This window comes from Bidens hawaiensis, unplaced genomic scaffold (genome assembly GCF_021521415.1).
Source record: "Bidens hawaiensis isolate Kalapana, Puna unplaced genomic scaffold, B.hawaiensis_p1.1 tig00020504_1, whole genome shotgun sequence".
Lineage (NCBI taxonomy): Eukaryota > Viridiplantae > Streptophyta > Magnoliopsida > Asterales > Asteraceae > Bidens > Bidens hawaiensis.
Genome location: NW_027493131.1, coordinates 45,621 through 67,061, shown reverse-complemented (window position 1 = coordinate 67,061; position 21,441 = coordinate 45,621). Strand labels below are relative to the sequence as shown.

Below are 21,441 nucleotides of genomic sequence, written 5' to 3'. Positions count from 1 at the left end.
GTTTCGTTTCTTTTTGGTCGATTTTAGATTCGTTTTCGATTTTTTTTGTTTCGTTTTGGTATGTTTTTCAGTTTCATTTCTGTTTTTTAGTTTCGCTTTGATCGGTTTTTTAGATTCGATTAGTTCGGTTCGGTTTTGTTTTATGTTTTTTTTACGTTCAATTTTTTCAGATTCGGTTCATTTCTCGATTTTTTTTGGGAACGAGGACAACAGTGGACCCATTTAAGTCTTTTTCTACTTTTTTTTGGTTTTTAATTTATTTTGAGTTATGATTTTTTATTAATTTTTTGAGGGTTTTTTGATCTTAATAAAAACCCATAAAAAATAATAATAATAAAATCATAAATCCAAATATAAATCGAAAACTAAAAAAGTAAAATTCAAATTGTTTTCTCCGTGGTCCACGTTCCAAAATTTTTTTTATCCGAAACCCATTCTGACCTGGACACGTTTCGACCTGGAACTGTTCCGAACCGAACTCGTTGACCTTGAACCGTTCCGACCCGAACCAAAACAACCTTTTTATTAATTGAACCATTACGTCCCTATCTTGTTTCGACCCTAACCCGTTCGACCCATGAACCGTTTCGACCCAACCCATTTGCCAACCCTAGGGTGATGGTGGGGGCGGTGAGAGGGTGGCGTCACTAGTGGTGGTGGTGATATAATTTTGAAAAGTGGAATGAAAAGGAAAAAAACAACGCAGTGGATGGAATGAATTTATAGCGTTTTAAGGAGAATTGATTGAACAAGGTAATAGGTGATTTCATTCTAATGTTCAACCAAATATGCCTTTCTTTTCACTACCCTTGAATGAAACATTTCATTCCCTCGTTCATTACTTGATACCAAATGGGGATAAAGTATATTAACATATAGACATACAAATAGGATCTTATCTAGTTTTACATGACTTGTTTATCATTTTGCTTACAAACTAACTATTTTCCAAATAATCTATGCCTAATAACAATATTTATATTAATTTCTCGTTATTTGACATTCTCAAAACTTAAAGAGTTAGCAGTTATACCCCGGTGTACGGTTCTTGTCTGTGAATCTACTTGCAATCCACATGCAATGAGACCTGAGTATACCGACATGTTTTTTTTACATTACAAACATTTCAATGACCTTGGATCATCCACGATAAATCCTACATGCAAGACAATTTTTACAACTGAATCGCATTACACCGATCCTGTTCAAACATATTAGATCAAAATCACACGTTCTCGGCCTCTGATCGTAATTTTCTTTGATGAAATAGAATATATATGTGTCAGGAAGGTGCACCAAAAATTTCAGCTCGATCCAACAATAGGATTTATGGGAATAATCTGTTCTTTCACTACATTTTCATAATCCAAAACCATAACAGTCGCGAAAAGGGGTTTATAAACCAGACTTAAACAACTCCAACTCTCATCCCCACTGTTCACAACAATCATCTTTGGGTGATAAACACACTAGTGAAGATTCAAGATGATCGGAGTGTTAGATTTCTTGTACTATACCGTTCTTTGAAAGCACTTATAACGAGTACAAACTATCTAGATTTTAAAAGTCTATTTTAACAAGTTTAAGCTTGGAATACCACAATAAAATTAAACTAAAAGAGAATAAAATGATTGTTTTTATGATGTAATTTACGGCCGTTTAAAAATCACCCGCGCGGGGGGGTGGGGGTTCTAACCTTTTTCTTGAATTTACAAAAGTTAAGTAAACTTGAGGCACAAGGTTGTAACTACTTTTTAAAATATTGAAATATAGGTGTGTATATTTTCTAATTGACAAATTTATCCCTATGTTACATTCTTTATCTTTATGGGGTCTGCCATAAGCATTTGAATTGTAATTTAATTAAAACCAAAGTATCTTAATTTGTCCCTAATTCCTCTACTTTATATAGTATAGATATATGTATTACTTTTAATATAAAGAAAACCAAATATAATCCATCTCTCGGTTAAGAGAAAGACTTGTATTGTATGCGTCGTCAATGGGACTTGAAGTAGTCTTGAACCCAAGACCTTTCAAACCCATGCGTTTAAATGCTTTGTCTTTGTTAATGGGTCACCAAACAAAATTCAAATCTCAAAATTACCACTTATTTATACTAAGAACAAAATTATAAGATCTCAAAGTATTTTGAAATGCACATGCTTGTTCATATACAAATGTATAATCAACAAACCAATAGAATTTGTCTCATTAGGAAATTCAATATTATAAATGCATGACCTGCAAGTGAAGAATGGAAGATTCACACATCAAAGACATTTATTTACCTCTGGTAACCTGGAGCAGGATAGCCTGGCGGCGGATAAGCAGCAGGTGAGTAGCCTTGAGCATGTGGAGGCTGAGTTCCTGGCTGCGGATAGGCGGCAGGTGTGTAGCCTTGAGCTTGTGGAGGCTGAGATCCTGGTGGATAACCACCATATGCTGGTTGCCCGTATCCAACATTGGGTGGATATGGCTGATCAAACCTTGACATTTGCTGAGCCGGTGGCACTGCCATTGGTTGCGGTCCAAACTTTCCGTCTCTCTTGTCCATCTCAACCTTGTGCTGAGTCTGCGGGGTTTAAAAGTATTAGCAAAACAACTTATCCGTAACCAAAAAACTAAACACAAATAGCCGAATGCAAACAAAACAGAGGGTTTGGTTTTATGTGTCGTAAAAATTGAAGTTTTCGTATTGGTTTCGAATGTAACTAAAACCGAACCTAACTGAATTAATGGATTTACATTTTTAATTTTGAATGTTGAGTAAATTATAATAATTTAATAAATAGTCTAACCCGAATGATATAGGCCAAATGTATAATCACAGTTAACCATTAACCCTACACTAAATTGTAATGGACCTAAAAAAGTTAAAACAAATATATAAACGAACGAACATAAAGGAATTTAAATGAACGAACGTTCACGAACATAAATGTATGAAGCAGTGGCGGACATATGGTATAGACAGGGGTAACCCGGGTTACCCCTCAACTTCCATTCCGTAGTGTAAAAAAAAATTATTTTTGTCGTTTTATATATCGGGTTACCCCTCAAAGATTTTGATAAGTCCACACATTAGTTAAAAGCCCACACATTAGATAAAAGCCCACACAACTTCAATAAAATAAAACCAAAAAAATAATATAATCCAGACCAACCATCACTCTAGCCACCACCGCCAGCCCCTTCTTCAGCCACCACCGCCATCCGTCGGCCCTTTCTCCAGTCACCACCGCTGTCCGCCGACCCTTTCTTCAAAGTTATTGTTCTTGTTTGTTTTGTTTTTTTATTTTAGGGTTTATATAGTTATATGTAAAAGAGATGAAATCGGACTTTAGGTTAGGGTTACGTTGTTAATTTTAGTTATTGTCTTTGTTTATAATTAAGATTTTAACTCTTACTTTCTTTTATAATTAGGCCATTAGGGTATTTGGAACTTTGAAGATGAAACCACATCCTAAACAAGTTCTTATTGGCAAGTTTTTTAAAAGAAAACTTCAAGAGTTTGACGACGTTGATGGAAATCCAAATATTGGTAATGATGTGCAAGAAACTTGAATTTGTTTTTTATGCACACTTAAACAAATGTCCTCTCAAAACATCTTAAAAAAAAGCCAAGACTTATTAGAAGCGGCTAAGTTGATAAATGGAACAAAACGAGCATTGAATGATTTAAGGCAAAAAGGGTTTGCTTCAATGTTGGAAAAAGTAACATCTTTTTGTGTTAAAAACAGTATCAAGATGTTAGATATGACGGAAACGTATGCTAAGGCTAGAAACCAAAAGAATGTCATTACTAATCGACATCATTTTGAAGTTGACATTTTTAATACGGTTTTGGATATGCAAATCCAAGAATTTTGGAAATTGATTCAATGAGATAACAGCTACTTTGCTAGAAAACATGTCGGGTTTAAATCCTTGTGACCGGTTTTCTAAGTTTGACATGTCTAAAATAATTGCATTTTCTGAGATGTATGAGAAAGATTTTACTACAAAAGAAAGAGGGTGTCTTTTGGGTGAGCTTAATGTCTTCTATCACTCTGTAAAAAAAGATGAAAGATTTGTAAAACTGGATGGATAAGTGATCTTGATCGTCTAATGGTGGAAATCGGAAAATATCTTTCTTTTCCTTTGGTATATCGGATATTGAAGCTAGCGTTGGTTTTACCGGTTGCAACCGCAACCGTTGAAAGATGTTTTTCTAAATTGAAGCTTATCAAGACGGATTTACGCAATCGAATGGGTGACGATTGTTTGAACAATGCTCTAATTTGTGCGGTCGAAAGAGAAACATTTGATAAAGTAACGGGAGACGATGTAATGGCTCGATTTCAAACTATTAAATGCCGAAGAGGAGAGATCATTTATTAGGTAGGTGTGTTTAACTTTATTTGTTATCGTCTTTTTTTACATGAATGTATGATGAAAAAAAATATTTTAGGTTACCCCTGGAATTTAGTTTTAGATCCGCCACTGGTATGAAGGAGACAAGTGGTCATGTTCGTTCGTTTAACTAAATGGACAAACAATATTGTCCGTGCTCGTTTGTTTATCAAATAAACGAACTTTCTGTCGGACAGTTTGTTGAATGTTTACAGGCGTAGACCCATGCACACCCCTACTCGTTAAAAATTCCCAAATTGTATCATATACAGCGTACCTGCATGCACGCACAAACCCTGAAAGAAAAAAAGATAAGTAAACGAATTAAATGAGGCACGTTTTTTTGTTTTGGTAAGAAATCTATAATTACCGGAGGTGAAACAACTTACGTGCAGTAAACTAAGTCGGCTAAGCAATTGAGTGCCTGCGATGCGTCGCTAAGTTCATCATTTCCAACAAGACAAGCAACAATGGAGCAGATACACGCGAGTTGTTGGAGGCAAAACATGAATCCCTTCAAAATAAGCAGTCAAGTTAAAAACCTTGAGTAGTAACTAATGTTACAGGATTAGAAAAATACAAAAAAGGTTATTTTCAAAAATTGTTACAATGATGCAGTTATCGCATTGTGTTGTTTGTATGTTGAATTCATCTTGCAATAAAAATCGAGTCGATGCTACTGAATTCCCGAAGCAACAAAACACCTGGTAATTAAAACATTTAAGAAAGTTATCAATTCTATATTTCAGAAATTGATTATGTATTGAACACGCCTGTGTATATGCATACCTCTGTGCAGAGGCATAATTCAGGACATTTACTTTCACCACACTTGCCACTGCAGGGCATGTATCCAGCACAACAAGTATACCTTGACATGTCATTATACAAAGCTCGCTTTCGAAGCAAGTATGATACACATGGTCCACTGCCATTTTTACAAATTATTAGAATACCAAATTCCAATTAAGAAAACCACAATTTGCACACTTAATATCATCAAACTGAATTTGATGAAAGCAATTTTAGATTATTATTTATTAACTTGCTAAATATGGCTGCACAACCGAGCTCGCTTTGGCTCGTCTAAGGTACTACACGAGCTAGAGTGTCAACCTTAGGCTTGTTTAAGGTTTTTCTGAATATATAAAGAAAATAATTAATAAAATATTATAACTTAGTTAATAAATAATAAAAGAGCCAAGCACGAGCTTGAAAACAAGACACATGAGCAGAGCTCGAAACGATCATAATTCATAGATTACCAGAATAACGAAAAGCAGCAATCTGCAAATGAAACACAGAAGCATGTTAGGGAAGAAAACAAACAAATAAATAAAAAATTGGAACATTGTGATGAAAGTGGAGTTACAAGGAGCATCAGCAGTGATGGTGCTCAAGAGATTAGTGTGCCAGACATTTCGGTAGTTCTGACGAACCTTCATCTTGTCCAGATACTCTTGAGAAGCAGCCATTGAGTTTGAAGAAGATGAACAAGTTAGGAATGAATATGGAAGCTTGAAGAAAAGAACAATAATAAGTTGATTACAAAGTTTGTAAACAAAGAAATGGTTTAGAAAAGTAGCACAAAATTTAAGACTTTTAAGACTTCAAAATTTCCAGAAGCAGCAAATCTGGCGGCTTTTGTCTACTTTTCTATTTATACTATTAAACATCATTTAATTTAAGACATCAATTGGTCAATTTAAAAACATAAAAGTTTTATATTATCTTTTTAAATGGCGAATTTCTTTAATCCAAACCCGGGTGTTTTAAAAGTTTTGTCTTGCCAATAAACAACAACCCCATTGTTTTAAAGAATAAAAGTTAGTTAATGAAATCTTCATTAACCCATTTTTTTCTTATAAATAGTAAAGTTGACCAAAACCATACGCATTGTGAAATTGGCGAGACACCCGTAAGTACTCATGGAAGATGTGAAATGTGATGTGAGTTCATCTATCACATTGGCATCTAAAAGAACATATTATGATACTGTGACATGTGATTGTGAGATGAGATGGAGTGAAATAATTGGTTATATATTTAAAAAACAAAAGATACAAAAGAAACCAAACAAGCCCTAGTGCGCGCTACTTGTATTGCACCTCCACCCCGTGCCTGGTGTGTGCTAGTGTTTGTACCCCTTGATGGACGCCCGATAACACATTGCCTAAGGGACATGGGAGTATAAAAAGTGTGGTAGTACATATAAAACTGTCGGGTCTTATATTTTAGACCGACACATCGAATAATATTTGGTTGAAAAATACATTGTTTGGTCTCAACCAAGTGTGGATGGCTTGAATACCAAGTCATGTTAGACTAGTATAAATAGATATTTTTATTCATTTGTCTAGTAATTTAGTGTATTGTGTATTGATTGAGATCTAGGGTTTTATCCCTATGAGAGAGTCTCCTCCCCGGGACAAGCTCTCCCAGGGTGGCTGATATTTCTTGTGTATGTATGAATGTATGAATGAGTGGTTCATCTTTATGAGAATCATTCGACTAATGATATCATACTACCATTTCTATCTATTTGTGTTTCAATTGCAATTGTTCATCCTATTATTGTATTATTGATTGTTAGTCGAAACAAACTCTCCACATCCGTCCATTAGATCATTCAAGAGTGAATACATATTGTATATCGATCCTAGATCCGAGCTCGTTTATCACCGTTTGACACGCTTCAGCACAGGGACTCGCACCTGTCAATAACATATCTAGAAGAATAATACTTAACAATAACATGTTTACACAAAATTAATAAAATTTTCACATTATAAGTCATTTGATAGAGAGAAATTTTCAAGACGTTAAAAATACAAGCAACATATATTTATATTAGTTATATATTAATTTGTAAATGTTAGTTATCTCATATTATTTTACTATTCATAACAAATAATATTATTTTATTACATGTTAGTTACTTATGACTTTAGTTTTGGATTATATAATCATGTTTTGACACTCAAATCATATATAAAATTAGGAAAAATAATAATGGTGGATTGTTTTTATTTAATTCAAAAATATCATTTATTGTAATTTTATTTAATTTGTGGCTATCTTAATGTAATTATATCATCTTTATTAAATTAAATTTAAATAGTTTAATATTATAATTTCAAAAAATAACTGTGACTGGAGTTCTATAGATGTAAGAATACTCCCGCATAGCTCGACTAAACTAATTTCTTGATCAAACAATATCACCCGCAGACCGCAGTGCAGCGTGGGAAAAAATACTAGTTATAATTAAAAGGCATATTGGGTTCGTGAGTGTAAAACCACTTTAGCTAAACGTACATTGATTAAAGAAGACTGACAATCTCTTAAAGCATACTTTGTAATCCGCTAAACGGTTCACAATTTATCCACATGTGCTCCTACTCTCCTGCTCACTTTTTGTTCCTCTACACCACTGTTGGGTTCCAGTGGTGATCAGCCAACAATTTAACGATTAAACCTGGTTTATTAATAGTTTCATAATTATTAATCTCTTTAATTATTATCTACGCAGCGAAACAAATAAAAACGAGTAATCATCACTTTAGTGGAACCCCACAGGATCCGGTTACAAACAATACAAGTACAAAACAAGAAAACCAAATTAAATATAAATTCAAACCGACAATATTTAATTTTACCTCGGTTAATAATTAACCGGTTGAGAGACCGAGGGATAACAAGCTTCGTTGGGTGACAATACGAACGAGACTCGGTGGTGGCAGTGCTTGGAGGCAGCCGGCATCAGTGGTGGTTAGCAACGGTGACGGTGCGCGGTGGCTGGACAGCAATGGACAACGGCGGAGGCACAAGACAGCGTTGGCGGCGCATTGTAGCGGCGGCTGCAGGTTTCCGACGGGCAGGGTGGCCGGGGGCGGTGGAGTAGAGGGAGAGATGGTTGAGAGCCTTTTGGTGGCTATGGTATTTCTCATTTTAAAACTCATATTAGGTTAACTAGTTATAATAAACTAGTTAATCTTAACCGGGCCACCAAACCCATATCTAGCCGAGTCCATAAGTAATATCATCTCGTTATTATTATTAATCAATATCGGTTAACTAACTTAAGCGGATTTTATGCTTGTTACCCAGGTGTACATCTCACGGGTCATAACTCGGTCGGCCGTGTTGACTTAACCGCACGGCCCACAATATCCAACAGTCTCCCACTTTGACGACATCTGGTTAAGTTCTTTAACACTGATAGCCAGTAGTGCTCTAGCTACACATGGCTACCCCCAACAAATTATGACATTTTAAAGTTATTAACCAAAACATCTTGGAATACACTATTGCAAGATAATGGACTTATGGTAATCGTTGTCATCTATCCTTTTCGTATAAGACATCAATTAAACAATGAGACATGTATAAGATCCAATCTCATATGGCTTTCAATCATTATTGTTCTCGATAAAGAATCAAAGTGGTCCAATCAAACACAGTAAGTTTGGGTGAGGCCTCACACTTCACCAATGTAAATCAACGAGTGCACCACGATGTCTAACTGTTATATATCATGTAAGAGTACAAAATCCCTTCTTGATTACATACAACTCCCACTAAACTTCAGAATATTCCCAACCAATGCCTTTATAGTTGGCAGTTACGCGACAGCGGTTGACACTGATCAAAGAATAACCTTTAGTAAACGAAAGTTCTAAATGTATCTTAAGTCTAAGGATACTAAATGAGTATACTACTATAAAAACATCTTATGACTAAGATCCATGAAGATGATTTGATGCGAGTTACATCCAACGTCATTCTTAAGGAGGTCTGAGTTTGGAAGTAAACTCCTTGAGTCTAAAGTAGGAATAGTCTTATTTCATAATCGTTCCCACAACTCTCACAGACAATGGATAATTTAGAATAGAATATTCATGGATTAAACGTATTAATATTAAACATAATTATAAAATTCAACGTGTGCATTTAACAATTAAACCAAAAGTGAACTCAAAAGTATAACTGTTTAAATGTTCATATATCCAAATATTAAATCAAAACAAATGGCTAGCTAATGTCTGTGTTGATCATGCTTGTCCTGAGTCGTCGCCTTAGTGAACGGGTCTGCTAGGTTTTGATATGTGTCCACTTTGCTTATTATTATATCTCCTCGTTCCAGTATTTCCCGTATAAGGTGGAACTTCCTTAGTATGTGTTTGTCTCTCTGATGAGATTTGGACTCTTTGACCTGAGCAATAGCACTTGTGTTATCACAGAACACCTCGATTGGTTTATGAAACTTGGAACCACATCGAGGTCAGTGATGAACTTATTCATCCAAGCAGCCTCATTAGCAGCATCCGATGCAACTATGTATACAGATTATGTGGTAGAATCCGCCACCACACTCTGTTAGGAGCTTTTCAAGTAAATAACTCCTCCATTGAGAGTGAATATGAATCCTGATTGTGAGCGAGAATCATCACAGTAAGTCTGGAAGCTAGTATCAGTGTAACACTTTATAGTGAACTCTTCTTCCACTCCTCCAAACACTATGAATATATCATTGGTCCTTTTCAGGTACTTTATAATGTTCTTTATTGCAGTCTAATGGGCAACGCTAGGAGTTTGCTGAAAACGACTAGTCATTCTTAAAGCATACAAGACATCAGGTATCGTGCATGCCACACCCCGACCAAAGGCGGCGAAACATGCCGGGGTGTAACGATTGCCCAATAACACATGACACTATTTAAAGTGACAATATTTAAACAACTCATTTAACTTCATAACATCATAAAGTCACATAACATACTTGTTCACAAGATAATCATAACAAAATATAGCAAATAATATATTGTTCATGTTGCTAATATCCTAAAGGTCTTGATAACATTTCACCACGATATCGAGTCAACCAAAAGTCAAACCTGTAACAATGCATAAAATGAAGTTTATCAACACAAAGGTTGGTGAGTAATTCATAGTTTTGAACAATTATCTATATAATAAGAAATGCCAAAACTTGTATACAAAACGATAAATAATAGCAACAATTAGGATAAATGAAATCGCTAATAAGAATACATTAGCGACACCTTGCTATAAAAGAATACCAAATAGTCTAGGATTTTGTATGAAATCGTTAATAAGAATACATTAATGACACCTTGCTATAAGAGAATACCAAATAGCTTAGGATTTATGAATCAACCCTCCAAAAGCGGTAAACACGTTAGCATATAAGCATGTAAGCATAGAACACCAAATCGAGCATTTATTTAAGTAAAGTATACAATAAAGTTTGTGGTTTAAGACTCAAGTATAAAACATTTAGTTTAAATAAGATATGCAATGTCACCCCCAAAACGAAAGATGGAAAACGGGGAATGAAAGTACTCACATTCAAGTATAAAACTTGATCGGTAAAAGATGGGAAATCGGAAGGACGGAGTTTAATGAGCAATGGCTAAATAAAAAGGAAAAGCCTTGAATTAGAAAGGTTGTTTTAGGAAAACTTTAAAATACAAGATAAGAAATGTAAACAATTAAAGTTTAAGGTTTAAAATGTAACTATTTAAGAAATTTATTGAAATAGTCCTTTAAAATATAAGTTTGCTCAAAACTGGGTTAAAGTATCTAGCCTTAATATTTACTCAACCTATGTTAAGTAATAAGGTGGGTAAAAAATGCAAGAATGTAGGCCCCTTTATAATATAGATACTAAAACGGGTTTTAACGAGTGTTCGGGTTGTTGGTTCGGGTCTTGATAATTGGTCAAACCCAAAGTCAACTTTCCAAAATAATAAATGTTATGAGACAACTCAATAAAATTTAAGAAGACTTAACCAAGTATGTAGTTCTATTGTTTTAGAACTAACAACGTCCGTTAAGCGAGTGTTCGGTTTTGTCGGTCCAAACTTTGTTATAAGATCAAGTTGGACTCAACATTCCAATTACTTTGAGAAAATATTTAAAATCAGTTTATAAACTATTTTTAAAGGAATATACAAGTCTTGATAGCTAAAAACACACTTGTGTGTCTTAAGCGAGTGAAAATAGGTTTAGTTCAGTTTGGTTCGGTTTCCATCTCACAATAAGTTCATGGATGGTTGCCACATACCCTAATATCAAAGAACTTGTTTAATAACTTATAAATGATGATACTTAAGTTTCACAACCCAAAAAGTTAACAATAAAACCTTTAAACGAAAGTTCGGTTTTCAGTTCGGATCTTGTTTCGGGTTAAGGCCGAGGTAAGATTCTACAAACCCATAACCATAGAACATATAAAAATGGTTTTAGAAACTTAAATCTAAAAATAAGCATGTTTAAACAATTATTTAACAAAACTAGTACACAAAGTTCGATTTATGGTTTAGAGCTATTTACGGTTAAACTGAGGCTAGTCTCTTCAAACCCATAACCATGGAACTTCATACATATTATATACAAACTAAAATGAGCAGATGTTAACCATGGTTAGTAAGCAATAATAAAGTTAGATGGTTAGATAGTTAGATATAAAACAAGGACCACAAAAGTCCTCCATGAAGCCTTGCCTTACGAGGCCCGACACTTCACCGACCGAGACTGTAGAAATTACCACCAAAGGTAACAAGGGGTGTATATTATATATATATGTTGTGCCATAAGCTTCAAGTATTAATTAAGACTAAGTAAAGTAATTAAAATGCAAAACTTGATCAGTTTGACTTTTGAAAGTCAAACCTTCAAGAACAATGAAAAACAACCTTAAAGAACCTTGAATTTGAGAGAGGAAATGAATTATGATCAGGGATGGGGAGGGTCATGTATTTATAGGATAAGATTAAATGGGTTAAACAAGAGATTTAGTGGGTAAAAATCGGATTTGTTGGATAATAAACACAAAACAAAACCTGCTGGTCTGACTGGCTTCGTTCCGCACGACAGGAAAGGGCTACCCCATCGCGTAGCGCGATGGGGGTGGGTGGTCTGATATTTTTAAACTTTAAGAAAATGGCAAAAATGGTCCCCAAAGTTCGTTTTAAGCGTTTTTAAGTCATTTTAAGGAGCGAAAGGGATGTTTTCGAGACCCAACAAGTATAAAATAATATTGTAATATAAAATCCATCATTTTTATTATATCATAAGTTTCGGTTTGTACATAATACACGATTACAAAACGAATACAAATCGAACCCGAAATTGACGAATGTCAAAGTGCATAACATAGCGTACATGAAAGAACTAATTGTTAAAGCATATGAAATTGCTTGTATGTGGTTAGTTTCAATGTTCGTTGCCAGAGATTGCGATTTGTTCAACACGGTTCCTTTATAAATGGGAACACATCCTTTATTAGAGTTATCCATTGAGAAGCGTGTTATTACCTTATCTATGTATGTACTTTGACTTAGCCCTAGAAGTTGCTTAGACCTATCTCGGTAGATCTTGATCCCTCGAATTTAAGCATCTTCACAAAGATCTTTCATTGCAAAGGAAGATCCCAACCAGTGCTTAACTTCTTTAAGCATAGGAATGTTGTTTCCCATTATCAGTATATCATCCACATACAGGATGAGGAATGATATAGTGCTCCCACTCATCTTCATTTTTGATAAAAACCAAAATCTGTAATTTTTCTCATCAAAATGAAGATTCCAGCTGCGAGATGCTTATTTGAGTCCATAAATGGGCTTGTTCAGTTTGCACATCCTATTAGAATTTTTGGGATCGACAAAAGCTTTAGGTTGAACCATATAGACATCTTCAGAAAGGTGTTCATTAAGAAAAGCGATTTTGACATCCATCTGCCATATCTTGTAGTCATAATACGCGGCTATGAAAAGTAATATCCTTATTGATTTAGTCATAGCAACGGGCGAGAAGGTTTCATCATAGTCAATACCCTGAGTTTGAGTAAAACCTTTCATGACTAACCGTGCTTTACAGGTTTACACATTTCCATGCATGTTGTTAGTGCACGGTTTTCGTCTTGAGTCTTTGTAATTATCGTTAACATATTTGTGGTTTAATTAATGTAATAATTATTATTTCATGTAATTCGTTAATGTATAAGGCTAGTTTGCTAAGGATGTTTAGCGAACTAGACTTTAAGTTAAATCGCTTCTGATTCGTTAGGGGATGTTAACGAATCAGAGGGTGTTTCGCCTATTTAATGTATGTAACGAAGTAGGTTCTGGTTCGCTAGGGGATGTTAGCGAACCAGACCTGTCTTCTATATATAGTGAAAACTGTTCACTGGTTATTTAAGTTTTGAGAGTTTAATTAACGAATTGCTGTCCAAATCCTCTCTCGATCTTCAACCTTAATATTATACAACTACTATTATAAACATACTGATTATATATATACACATATAACACTGAATCGAAGTTAATTATGAGCTAGATCTATTAGTTAAGGTATTAATCGATTACGCACAGATCTGAGATATGTTATTGTTATTGTTATTAGATTGATACGATTTCGGGATCTAACACATGTCGGTTTTCTTTTGAAAACCCACTTGCTCCTTATTGCCCGACTTTCGGAGGGTAGCTCAACCAAGTTTCAAACTTGATTATCATGCATAGACTGCATGTCGTGTTCATGGCTTCTTGCCATTTCTCAGATTCCGGATCTAAGACAACAGATTTGTAGTTAGTAGGTTCGTCATTTGACTCAACTACTAGTAGGACTTCGGGACCATCTAGATGCCACATGTATCTCTTTTGTTCTTTGTGATTCCTAATACTTATGTGAAATCTCATGATTACGTCTGATCTATCAACAACAACATCTTGTTGATAAGATGTTCCAACTTCCTCAACGGTTGTTTGTGATTCTTGAATTTCTTCAAGATCGACAATATTATTTCCAGTTTCTCGATCGAGAATTTCCTTCTCGAGCAAGTGACCCTTCCTTTTGATAGAAATCAAATTTGCATCAGGATGAAAGAGATACTATCTGCTTTGGTTATAGTATCCGGTGATAACAACTTTTACACCACGAGGATCAAGCTTGTCAACAAAATCTCGGGTGGCATACGCATCGAATCCCCATACTTACACCCATGCCATATCTCATATGGAACTTGGTTTGCCATATCTCATATCGAATCCCCATATAGCCATATTGACAATACGGGCGGTGGTCATAAGGGCAAAGCTCTAAAAGGAGTGAGGAAAGTTAGTTCTTCACATCATCGATCGAACCATGTTTAGCAAGGTTCGATTTCTCCTCTCGCTCCCGTCATTATGTTGAGGTGTGCCGGGTGGAGTGAGATGTGAAACAATTCCACGTTCTTTACATGATTGATAAATTTTGAGTTAAGATACTCTTCACCTCAATTTGATCTAAGCATTTTAATTGTTTTTTCGAGTTGGTTTTCCACTTTGTTTGGAAACTCTTTGAACCTTTCAAAATTTTCATTCTAGTGTTTCATAATATACACATAAGCATATCGACTGTAATCATCAATAAAAGAAACAAAGTATCTTTCATGATCTTTAAACATGGTTCTAAAATGGCTGCAGACATCTATATGTATGAGTCCTATCAGATCCTTTGCTCGTTCACTTTTATAGGGAAGGAGTCTTTGGCGAGTTTTCCAGCTAAACATGACTCGCAATCATCAAAAGATTTTGGTCTTGTGGATTCAAGAATCCCTTCGGTTTGAAGTCTTAAATCGTGTCTTTCTTATGTGACCAAGATGGCAATGCCATAGAAATGTATTCTTGATACCAGCTCTGATACATTTTGAAAGATTATATACATTATTGTATATTTGATCATCAATCACATGAAACCATTTTGAGGTTTAGCATCAAAATAAGAATAAAAATATGTGTGCTACTTTCTTTTATGTCATATAATATGTTCACTTAGAAATGAGGGGCTATTCTATCATATATTATTAGGGAAAGTCTATCGCATGTTTACTTAATACTCAAAAATAGCAAAAATAGCAATACCATTAAAAGTAATTTAAAAAAGTAATTTCTACTAAGACTAAACACACAAAATAGGCAAGTGTACCTATCGTATATGTAGAATAGAATTGGTAAGAACCAAGTATCGATCCGTGAACACAAATATTTCTAATTATAAGTCTTCGTTTTACTTTAATCGGAGAGTTTATCATTTTTGGTTGATTTTTAAACTTTAACATAAATACTTATATATAATAAATAGGTGAACAAGAAGAGAAATTCTAAATGAGTAAATCAATTATATGCAGGTTACCATCTAAGATCAAGAATCCACTCCATTCTTCCTTAATGATTATTGTAAACATGTGATAAACTTTCCCTAATAATATGTGATAGAATATCCCCTCATTTCTAAGTGAACATATTATATGACATAAAAGAAAGTAGCATGCATATTTTCAAGTATATCCTTGCTTAATCCCATACTACCACGAGAATGTCAATTTAAGTAGGCAAGTAGTTTAGTAAAGTAGAAATATTAATATTGACTTCGATTTCTCAAATACCAATTCTAACAACTTCTGGTGGCTATAATTTACTCACATACTTCCCATTGGTTGATTTAAGTAGGTTATAATTACACATTCCTTAACATATGATTTCTTTAACTAGCATGATAACCTAAGCAATCGTGTTAACTATGTTATTTCAGAATTATCAAAACTAGAGAAATAGATCACAACTTATATCTCACATTTCTAAGTACAATATAAGGATCCATGTGTTATCTTGAATAAGTTATCAAGGTATTCTTTTTACCATTTCTAGTCTCCAAGAACACGAGTGAATCATGAATGATTGTTAATCATCAACCTTGATCTGTTGAATTAAAGTGATAAAACATTTTTATCAAAGGATAATTGGAAAATAACCATGTAATTTACTAAACTAAATCACATATTTAATATAATCATCAAATAAAACAAAGCTTCTTCATAGAAATTAGATGGTAAATGGAGTTTAGCTCATGATGAGCATGGTTATGATCATCAAAAGAGATGAAGATAACAAACACATGATCAAACTAGAACCATCTAATCAAATGTGGATGAATCTTCCTTCTTCAATGATGATGGATGATGGTGATGATGAATGATGATGATGATAGTCTCCAAGCCTTCAAACTCTCCACAACATCTTCAATATGAGTGTAATGTGGGTGTTTTTATATGTGAAACCCGTATAGAATGTTTTCTTCAAGAACACCAAATGAGTACAACATGCTCCTCTATTTATAGGCTGTCTGGGTGATCAGGCACGACCCGTGTAAAGGGAAAAAAACCCCCGTGTCTAGGTGTCCAGTCGCATTAAATGCTCTGTCACATCATACATGATGACTCACCACGGGGGCGTACTTCCTAAGGCACAGCCTCGTGTTTTTTGGGTGTTTGTTATATCTTCTTTTGTCTTTTCTGAAATGTGACCACGGCCCCATGTCCAGCTGTCCAATATTTTATATTTTCATGCATATTTTTTATATTTTCTAAAAGGTTAGCACGGCCCCGTGTTGTCTGAAGCACGGCCCCATGTTTTCTGAAGCACAACCCCATGTTTTTTGAAGCACAGCCCCATGTTCTATGAAGCACGGGGGCGTGTTTCATGAAGCATGGGGTGTGTTTTGCTATTTTCTTGGGTTTTCTTAATTTTTCTTTGTCTTTTCATTCATTTATTCGTTTGAGGCTTGGATTCACCTGAAAAACATTTTAACATGATAAGTAGTTATTTTAACTATATTCTACGATAGAAGTTGCAGTTTTTAGAGATTATTTGATGCTAAAAAGAAATATATTTTTATATACATCAAGCATCCCCACACTTGAACCTTGCTTGTCCTCAAGCAAGCTACTTATAAATATTCTCTAAAAATTGCAAGTAGGACCATATCTTAAACGTAACCAACAGAGTTTCAAAAAAATGGGAACAAATTAACCATCCTTAAATCATAAGAATATATGTAGTGATATATAAAAATGCAATTTGTTTTTATGAGCTTCAGTTTATGCAAAGCGTCATGTTCTCACAACGTTCACTCACACTCGGTTTTATATCTGATCATACTTGTGATGTATGTATGTGAAAACTCTTAGCCAAAATGCGACATTTGAATAATAAGCTTGTAACAAGTTCAAATCTCCACCTTTGTGAAGGGTTGCATTGATCAGAAGCTAATATGGGTTGGTTTTGTGAGAGTAGGGATTTAGTGTTTTGTGGTGGTTCAAGGGTTATGGTTAATGATGGTGAGGATGGTAAATACAAATTCTGCTGGTTGTCGGGAGTCTTAAGACGCCTTCAATGGTTAGCTCCTTTCTCCTGTTTGCTGATTTTTTTTACAAACCTAGTGACTCTTTTAAGGTCAGATCGTCAAGACCAGTTTTGTCGAGGACTTGAATCAGTTCTTCCTCAATCCTGTTCTGAACATAACTCCCAACACTAATGACTTGTTCGACTTTGAGCATGATAGCTCCCACCCTCATTAATTCGGTATATTCATATTGAGACTGAGTTTGACTTTCTCTACATCTTCCTTCAATGGACCAGTTTCCGCATCCTAAGCATCTTTCGTATCTTTTTTGCTTTTCTTTTCATTTTGCTTTTGGAAACTCCACAAAATGGTGACCTTTGTTCTTCATGGCGCCACTTTTTCCTCACCTCATTGATAAAGAGAAATATTCTCTCCCTAAGTTATGGAGGCAACCTAGGTTTTGCGAAATGTATGTAGCAAAGGAAATTGAAGTCGAAAGAATGTATTTCCAGTTCTTTAGGGTCAGCCGGTAAAAGACCAGTGTTGTGTTTTACCGGTGAGAGGGATCAAGTGATAAGGTTGTTTTGGTTAAGGTTTTTGGGGTTTGTACGTTGGAGAATGGTTTGAGGGAATAATATTACCTTCTTCTTTATACAACGCCTTGTGCGGTCTTGAAAAGAATACTTGAGACAAGTTCTAAATCACACGAAACACATGACTCACTCAATGTTATCGAAAAAATATTTATACGGCATGAGGTTCATCTTACAGTAACGGAGGGATTGGGTATAACAACATATTTTGCATAAATTTATTCTCAATATTACAAAACTTTTTTTTTACTTTTTCACTTTTTTTTGTTATAGATTTTTAAATTGGTTATTTGCAAAAAAATTTTTGGATTTTCTTTTGGTTTTGTCACAAAAATAGTCTTTGTTTGCTACAAAAAATTGTTATTAGACTATCTCATAATTGGTTGAGCAAGGAATTGGTCAAGTGATTCCCCTCCCCATACTTGAATCTCACATTGTCCTCACTGTGAAAAGATTCATAATATGATTCAAATTGAAGTATGGGGTAGGGGGGGTGGAAATGAACTTCCCTACGGGCTAACGAAATTTCGATAGAGCGTCCCTTGTTTTTCGTCTGTTTTCCAGTAGTGTATCTAAATTATAAAAACTGCATACAACCTAGAAACATCCAAAGTATAATAATACTGAAAATCGATTGTGGAATTATACGTACCCCGTCCCACACAGGCCTGTTTATATATATATATATGTATATATATATTATTTTATTATTATTTGTATTATTTTATTGTATTTATTTATTTTATAAAACTAAGGAATATATATACAAGGCATGTTTAATGAGGGTCTTGGCTAGACCCTACTTCCAGTATGTTTATTGGTTTTGATGGAGGATTACTACCTCCGAGAGCCCTTCGAATGGTCCATCGATGTCTGGTTTTAATCAATGTCCATTAACTTTGAACTTGTGGCCGTTAGAATTTGAAATCTCGACTATCCCACAGTCAAAACTTGATTCAACTACGTATGGTCCAGTCCAATGAAATTTCAGCTTTCCTGGGAAAAGAAGTAAACATGTGTTATATAACAGTACATTAAGTAGGAGTCGTGCAGATGTTTAGTCTTGTCTTTATATGACCAGGAATTTTCATATACCAGTGCTCTTAGTTCTTCTAGTTCGTGAATCTGATCTTCCCGGTTTTTACCGGTGGACATTAGATAGAAGTTCACTGCTCTAAGAGCCCAATAAGATTTGTGTTTTAGTTCTACAGGTAGATGACATGCTTTCCCAAAAACAAGTTTGAACGGTGTTGTTCCTATGGGGGGGTTTGTAGGTTGTTCTAAGGGCCCACAAAGCGTCATCTAACTTTTCTGCCCAAATTTTGCGATTCATCCCAATAGTTCTTTCGAGGATCCTTTTTATTCCTCTATACGAGTCTTCTATTTGTTCACTGGTCTGAGGGTGACATGGTGCTGCCAAACGGTTGTGAACTCCATATCATGCTTAGACTTAGTCCATTAGGGTATTGCAGAAGTGAGTACCCCTGTCGCTGATGAAGGCTTTTGGAGTACCAAATCGTGAAAATAACTTTTTCAGAAATTGTACAACAACCTGAGCATCATTAGTGGGAAGAGCTTGTGCTTCCACCCATTTAGACACATAGTCTCCTACTACTAGGATGTATTTATTTCCGAATGAGTTAGGAAATGAGCCCATGAAATCTATTCCTCGTACATCAAAGACCTCGCAATCTGAATGCCTTTTTGAGCCATCTCATTTTTGGCGGAGATGTTCCCGGCTCTTTGACAAGAATCTCATGCTTGGATCAAAGCATGTGTGTCTTTATATATAGTGAGCCAGAAGAATCCTGCATCAAACACTTTTCTGACCGTGGTGGCGGTACTGTGGTGTCTACCAGTTGGTCCTTCATGGCAGTGTTTGAGAATATCTAAAGTTTCCTTTCTTGACACACACCTACGAACAACCTAAACGGCTCCTATCCTAAATAAGTAAGGATCTTCCTATAAGTAGAACATAAGGTTGGAGAAGAATTTCTATCGTCGTTGATGAGTTTGCCCTTTTCTTAGGATTCCACAAGCTAGACAGTTCGCGAAATCAACAAACCAAGGACTTTCATTCTCTTGTTTCATGAATGCTTGGATATGCATGAGAACTTTGTGTTGAAAATTATCATCGATAATTTCGTTGTGATGTTCTTTTGAAGCTGGACATTCTAAGCGTGAAAGATGGTCTTCAGCTACATTATCTGCTCCTTTCTTTTCCTTGACTTCTATGTCGAATTCTTGGAGTAGTAGAATCCATCGGATGAGTCTGGGTTTTGCATGGTCGGTGTAAATTATGGTTTTGGAGAGAACTAGGTAGGATCTAAATATTTCAAAGGAAAAACTACTGCTAATAACTCTTTTTTTGTTGTGGTGTAATTCTCTTGTGCATCATTAAGAGTTTTACTAGCATAGTAAATTGGGTGAAAATGTTTTTCTTTGCGTTGTCCAAGTACGGCTCCAACCGCAAAGTCACTTACATCGCACATGATTTCGAATGGAAGGGTCCAGTTGGGTGTAGTCATGATTGGTGCGTTGACAAGTTTGTCTTTTAATATGTTGAATGATTCAACACATTTGTAAGTCCCCCCGGGGCGTCGCCGATCGATACGAGATCCGCACGAGGTCTAGGAGTGCGGAATCCTCCTAGACTCGTTTATGGTGTACAGACGAATAACACAAACACGTACACGATCAAGTACACAAACAAATACTAGAACGGGATAAACAAATCTGCAGATTCATATATAAAATAATCACGTTACATACCGTAACAAAAACAGAAAACACGACTGACCCGAGGTGAGCTCTACCTCGGGTCGTCTCACACGACACTAGTCTCTTACTCTCTCTCAATAAACAAGCTGCTCAAACACACACCGATTTCTTGATTCCTAAAACTAAACAAGACACAACTATATATAGACAAACATTCACGGGCCTGGGCTTCAGTAGGCGAAGTTGTGCTAACTTCGCCTATGGCGAAGTTGTGATAACTTCGCCTAAGGCAGAAGTTGTTACAACTTCGCCGTTGGCGAAGTTGCTCTAACTTCGCCTAAGGCGAAGTTGTGCTAACTTCGCCTGTGGCGTTCCGCTGGTCAGAATTGCATAGCGACGGTCACAAAATGCACCAACAACATTCTTCTGAGAAGACGAATGGTGCGTCTTTCTCCTGGAGTTTGGTCATATGTCTAGCAATTTTGGAAAAATCTTTTATGAAACGGCAATAGAATCCTGCGTGACCTAGAAAAATTCTAATGGC

General features: G+C 35.3%; 1 protein-coding gene across 3 annotated transcripts; it reads right to left on the bottom strand.

Annotated features, from left to right (window-relative positions):
* Positions 1 to 2,266: 2,266 nt before the first annotated feature.
* LOC143560877 (uncharacterized) lies at positions 2,267 to 6,019 on the bottom strand. Of its 3 annotated transcripts, XM_077049071.1 has the most exons (7): positions 5,768 to 6,019; positions 5,661 to 5,682; positions 5,185 to 5,323; positions 5,004 to 5,099; positions 4,785 to 4,909; positions 4,673 to 4,691; positions 2,267 to 2,575 (listed from the first exon to the last, which is right to left on the bottom strand). In XM_077049071.1, exons 1-7 carry the CDS (start codon positions 5,868 to 5,870, stop codon positions 2,288 to 2,290), a joined length of 792 nt encoding a protein of 263 aa, XP_076905186.1. In that variant the 5' UTR covers positions 5,871 to 6,019; the 3' UTR covers positions 2,267 to 2,287. The 3 variants fall into 3 exon arrangements, with proteins under 3 accessions (XP_076905186.1, XP_076905187.1, XP_076905188.1); XM_077049072.1 differs by lacking the exon at positions 5,661 to 5,682 and having other exon boundaries at positions 5,746 to 6,019; XM_077049073.1 differs by lacking the exon at positions 4,673 to 4,691 and having other exon boundaries at positions 2,478 to 2,575; positions 4,766 to 4,909.
* Between the last annotated feature and the right edge of the window lie 15,422 nt (positions 6,020 to 21,441).

What these genes read in the sequence shown, in the direction of transcription:
- LOC143560877 (XM_077049072.1), bottom strand. Translation starts at nt 5,870, where the DNA reads ATGGCTGCTTCTCAAGAGTATCTGGACAAGATGAAGGTTCGTCAGAAC. An exon ending in AATTATGCCTCTGCACAGAG is followed by an intron (nt 5,100 to 5,184) that starts GTATGCATATAC and finishes TTTAATTACCAG; the next exon opens with GTGTTTTGTTGCTTCGGGAA. An exon ending in AATGCGATAACTGCATCATT is followed by an intron (nt 4,910 to 5,003) that starts GTAACAATTTTT and finishes CTTATTTTGAAG; the next exon opens with GGATTCATGTTTTGCCTCCA.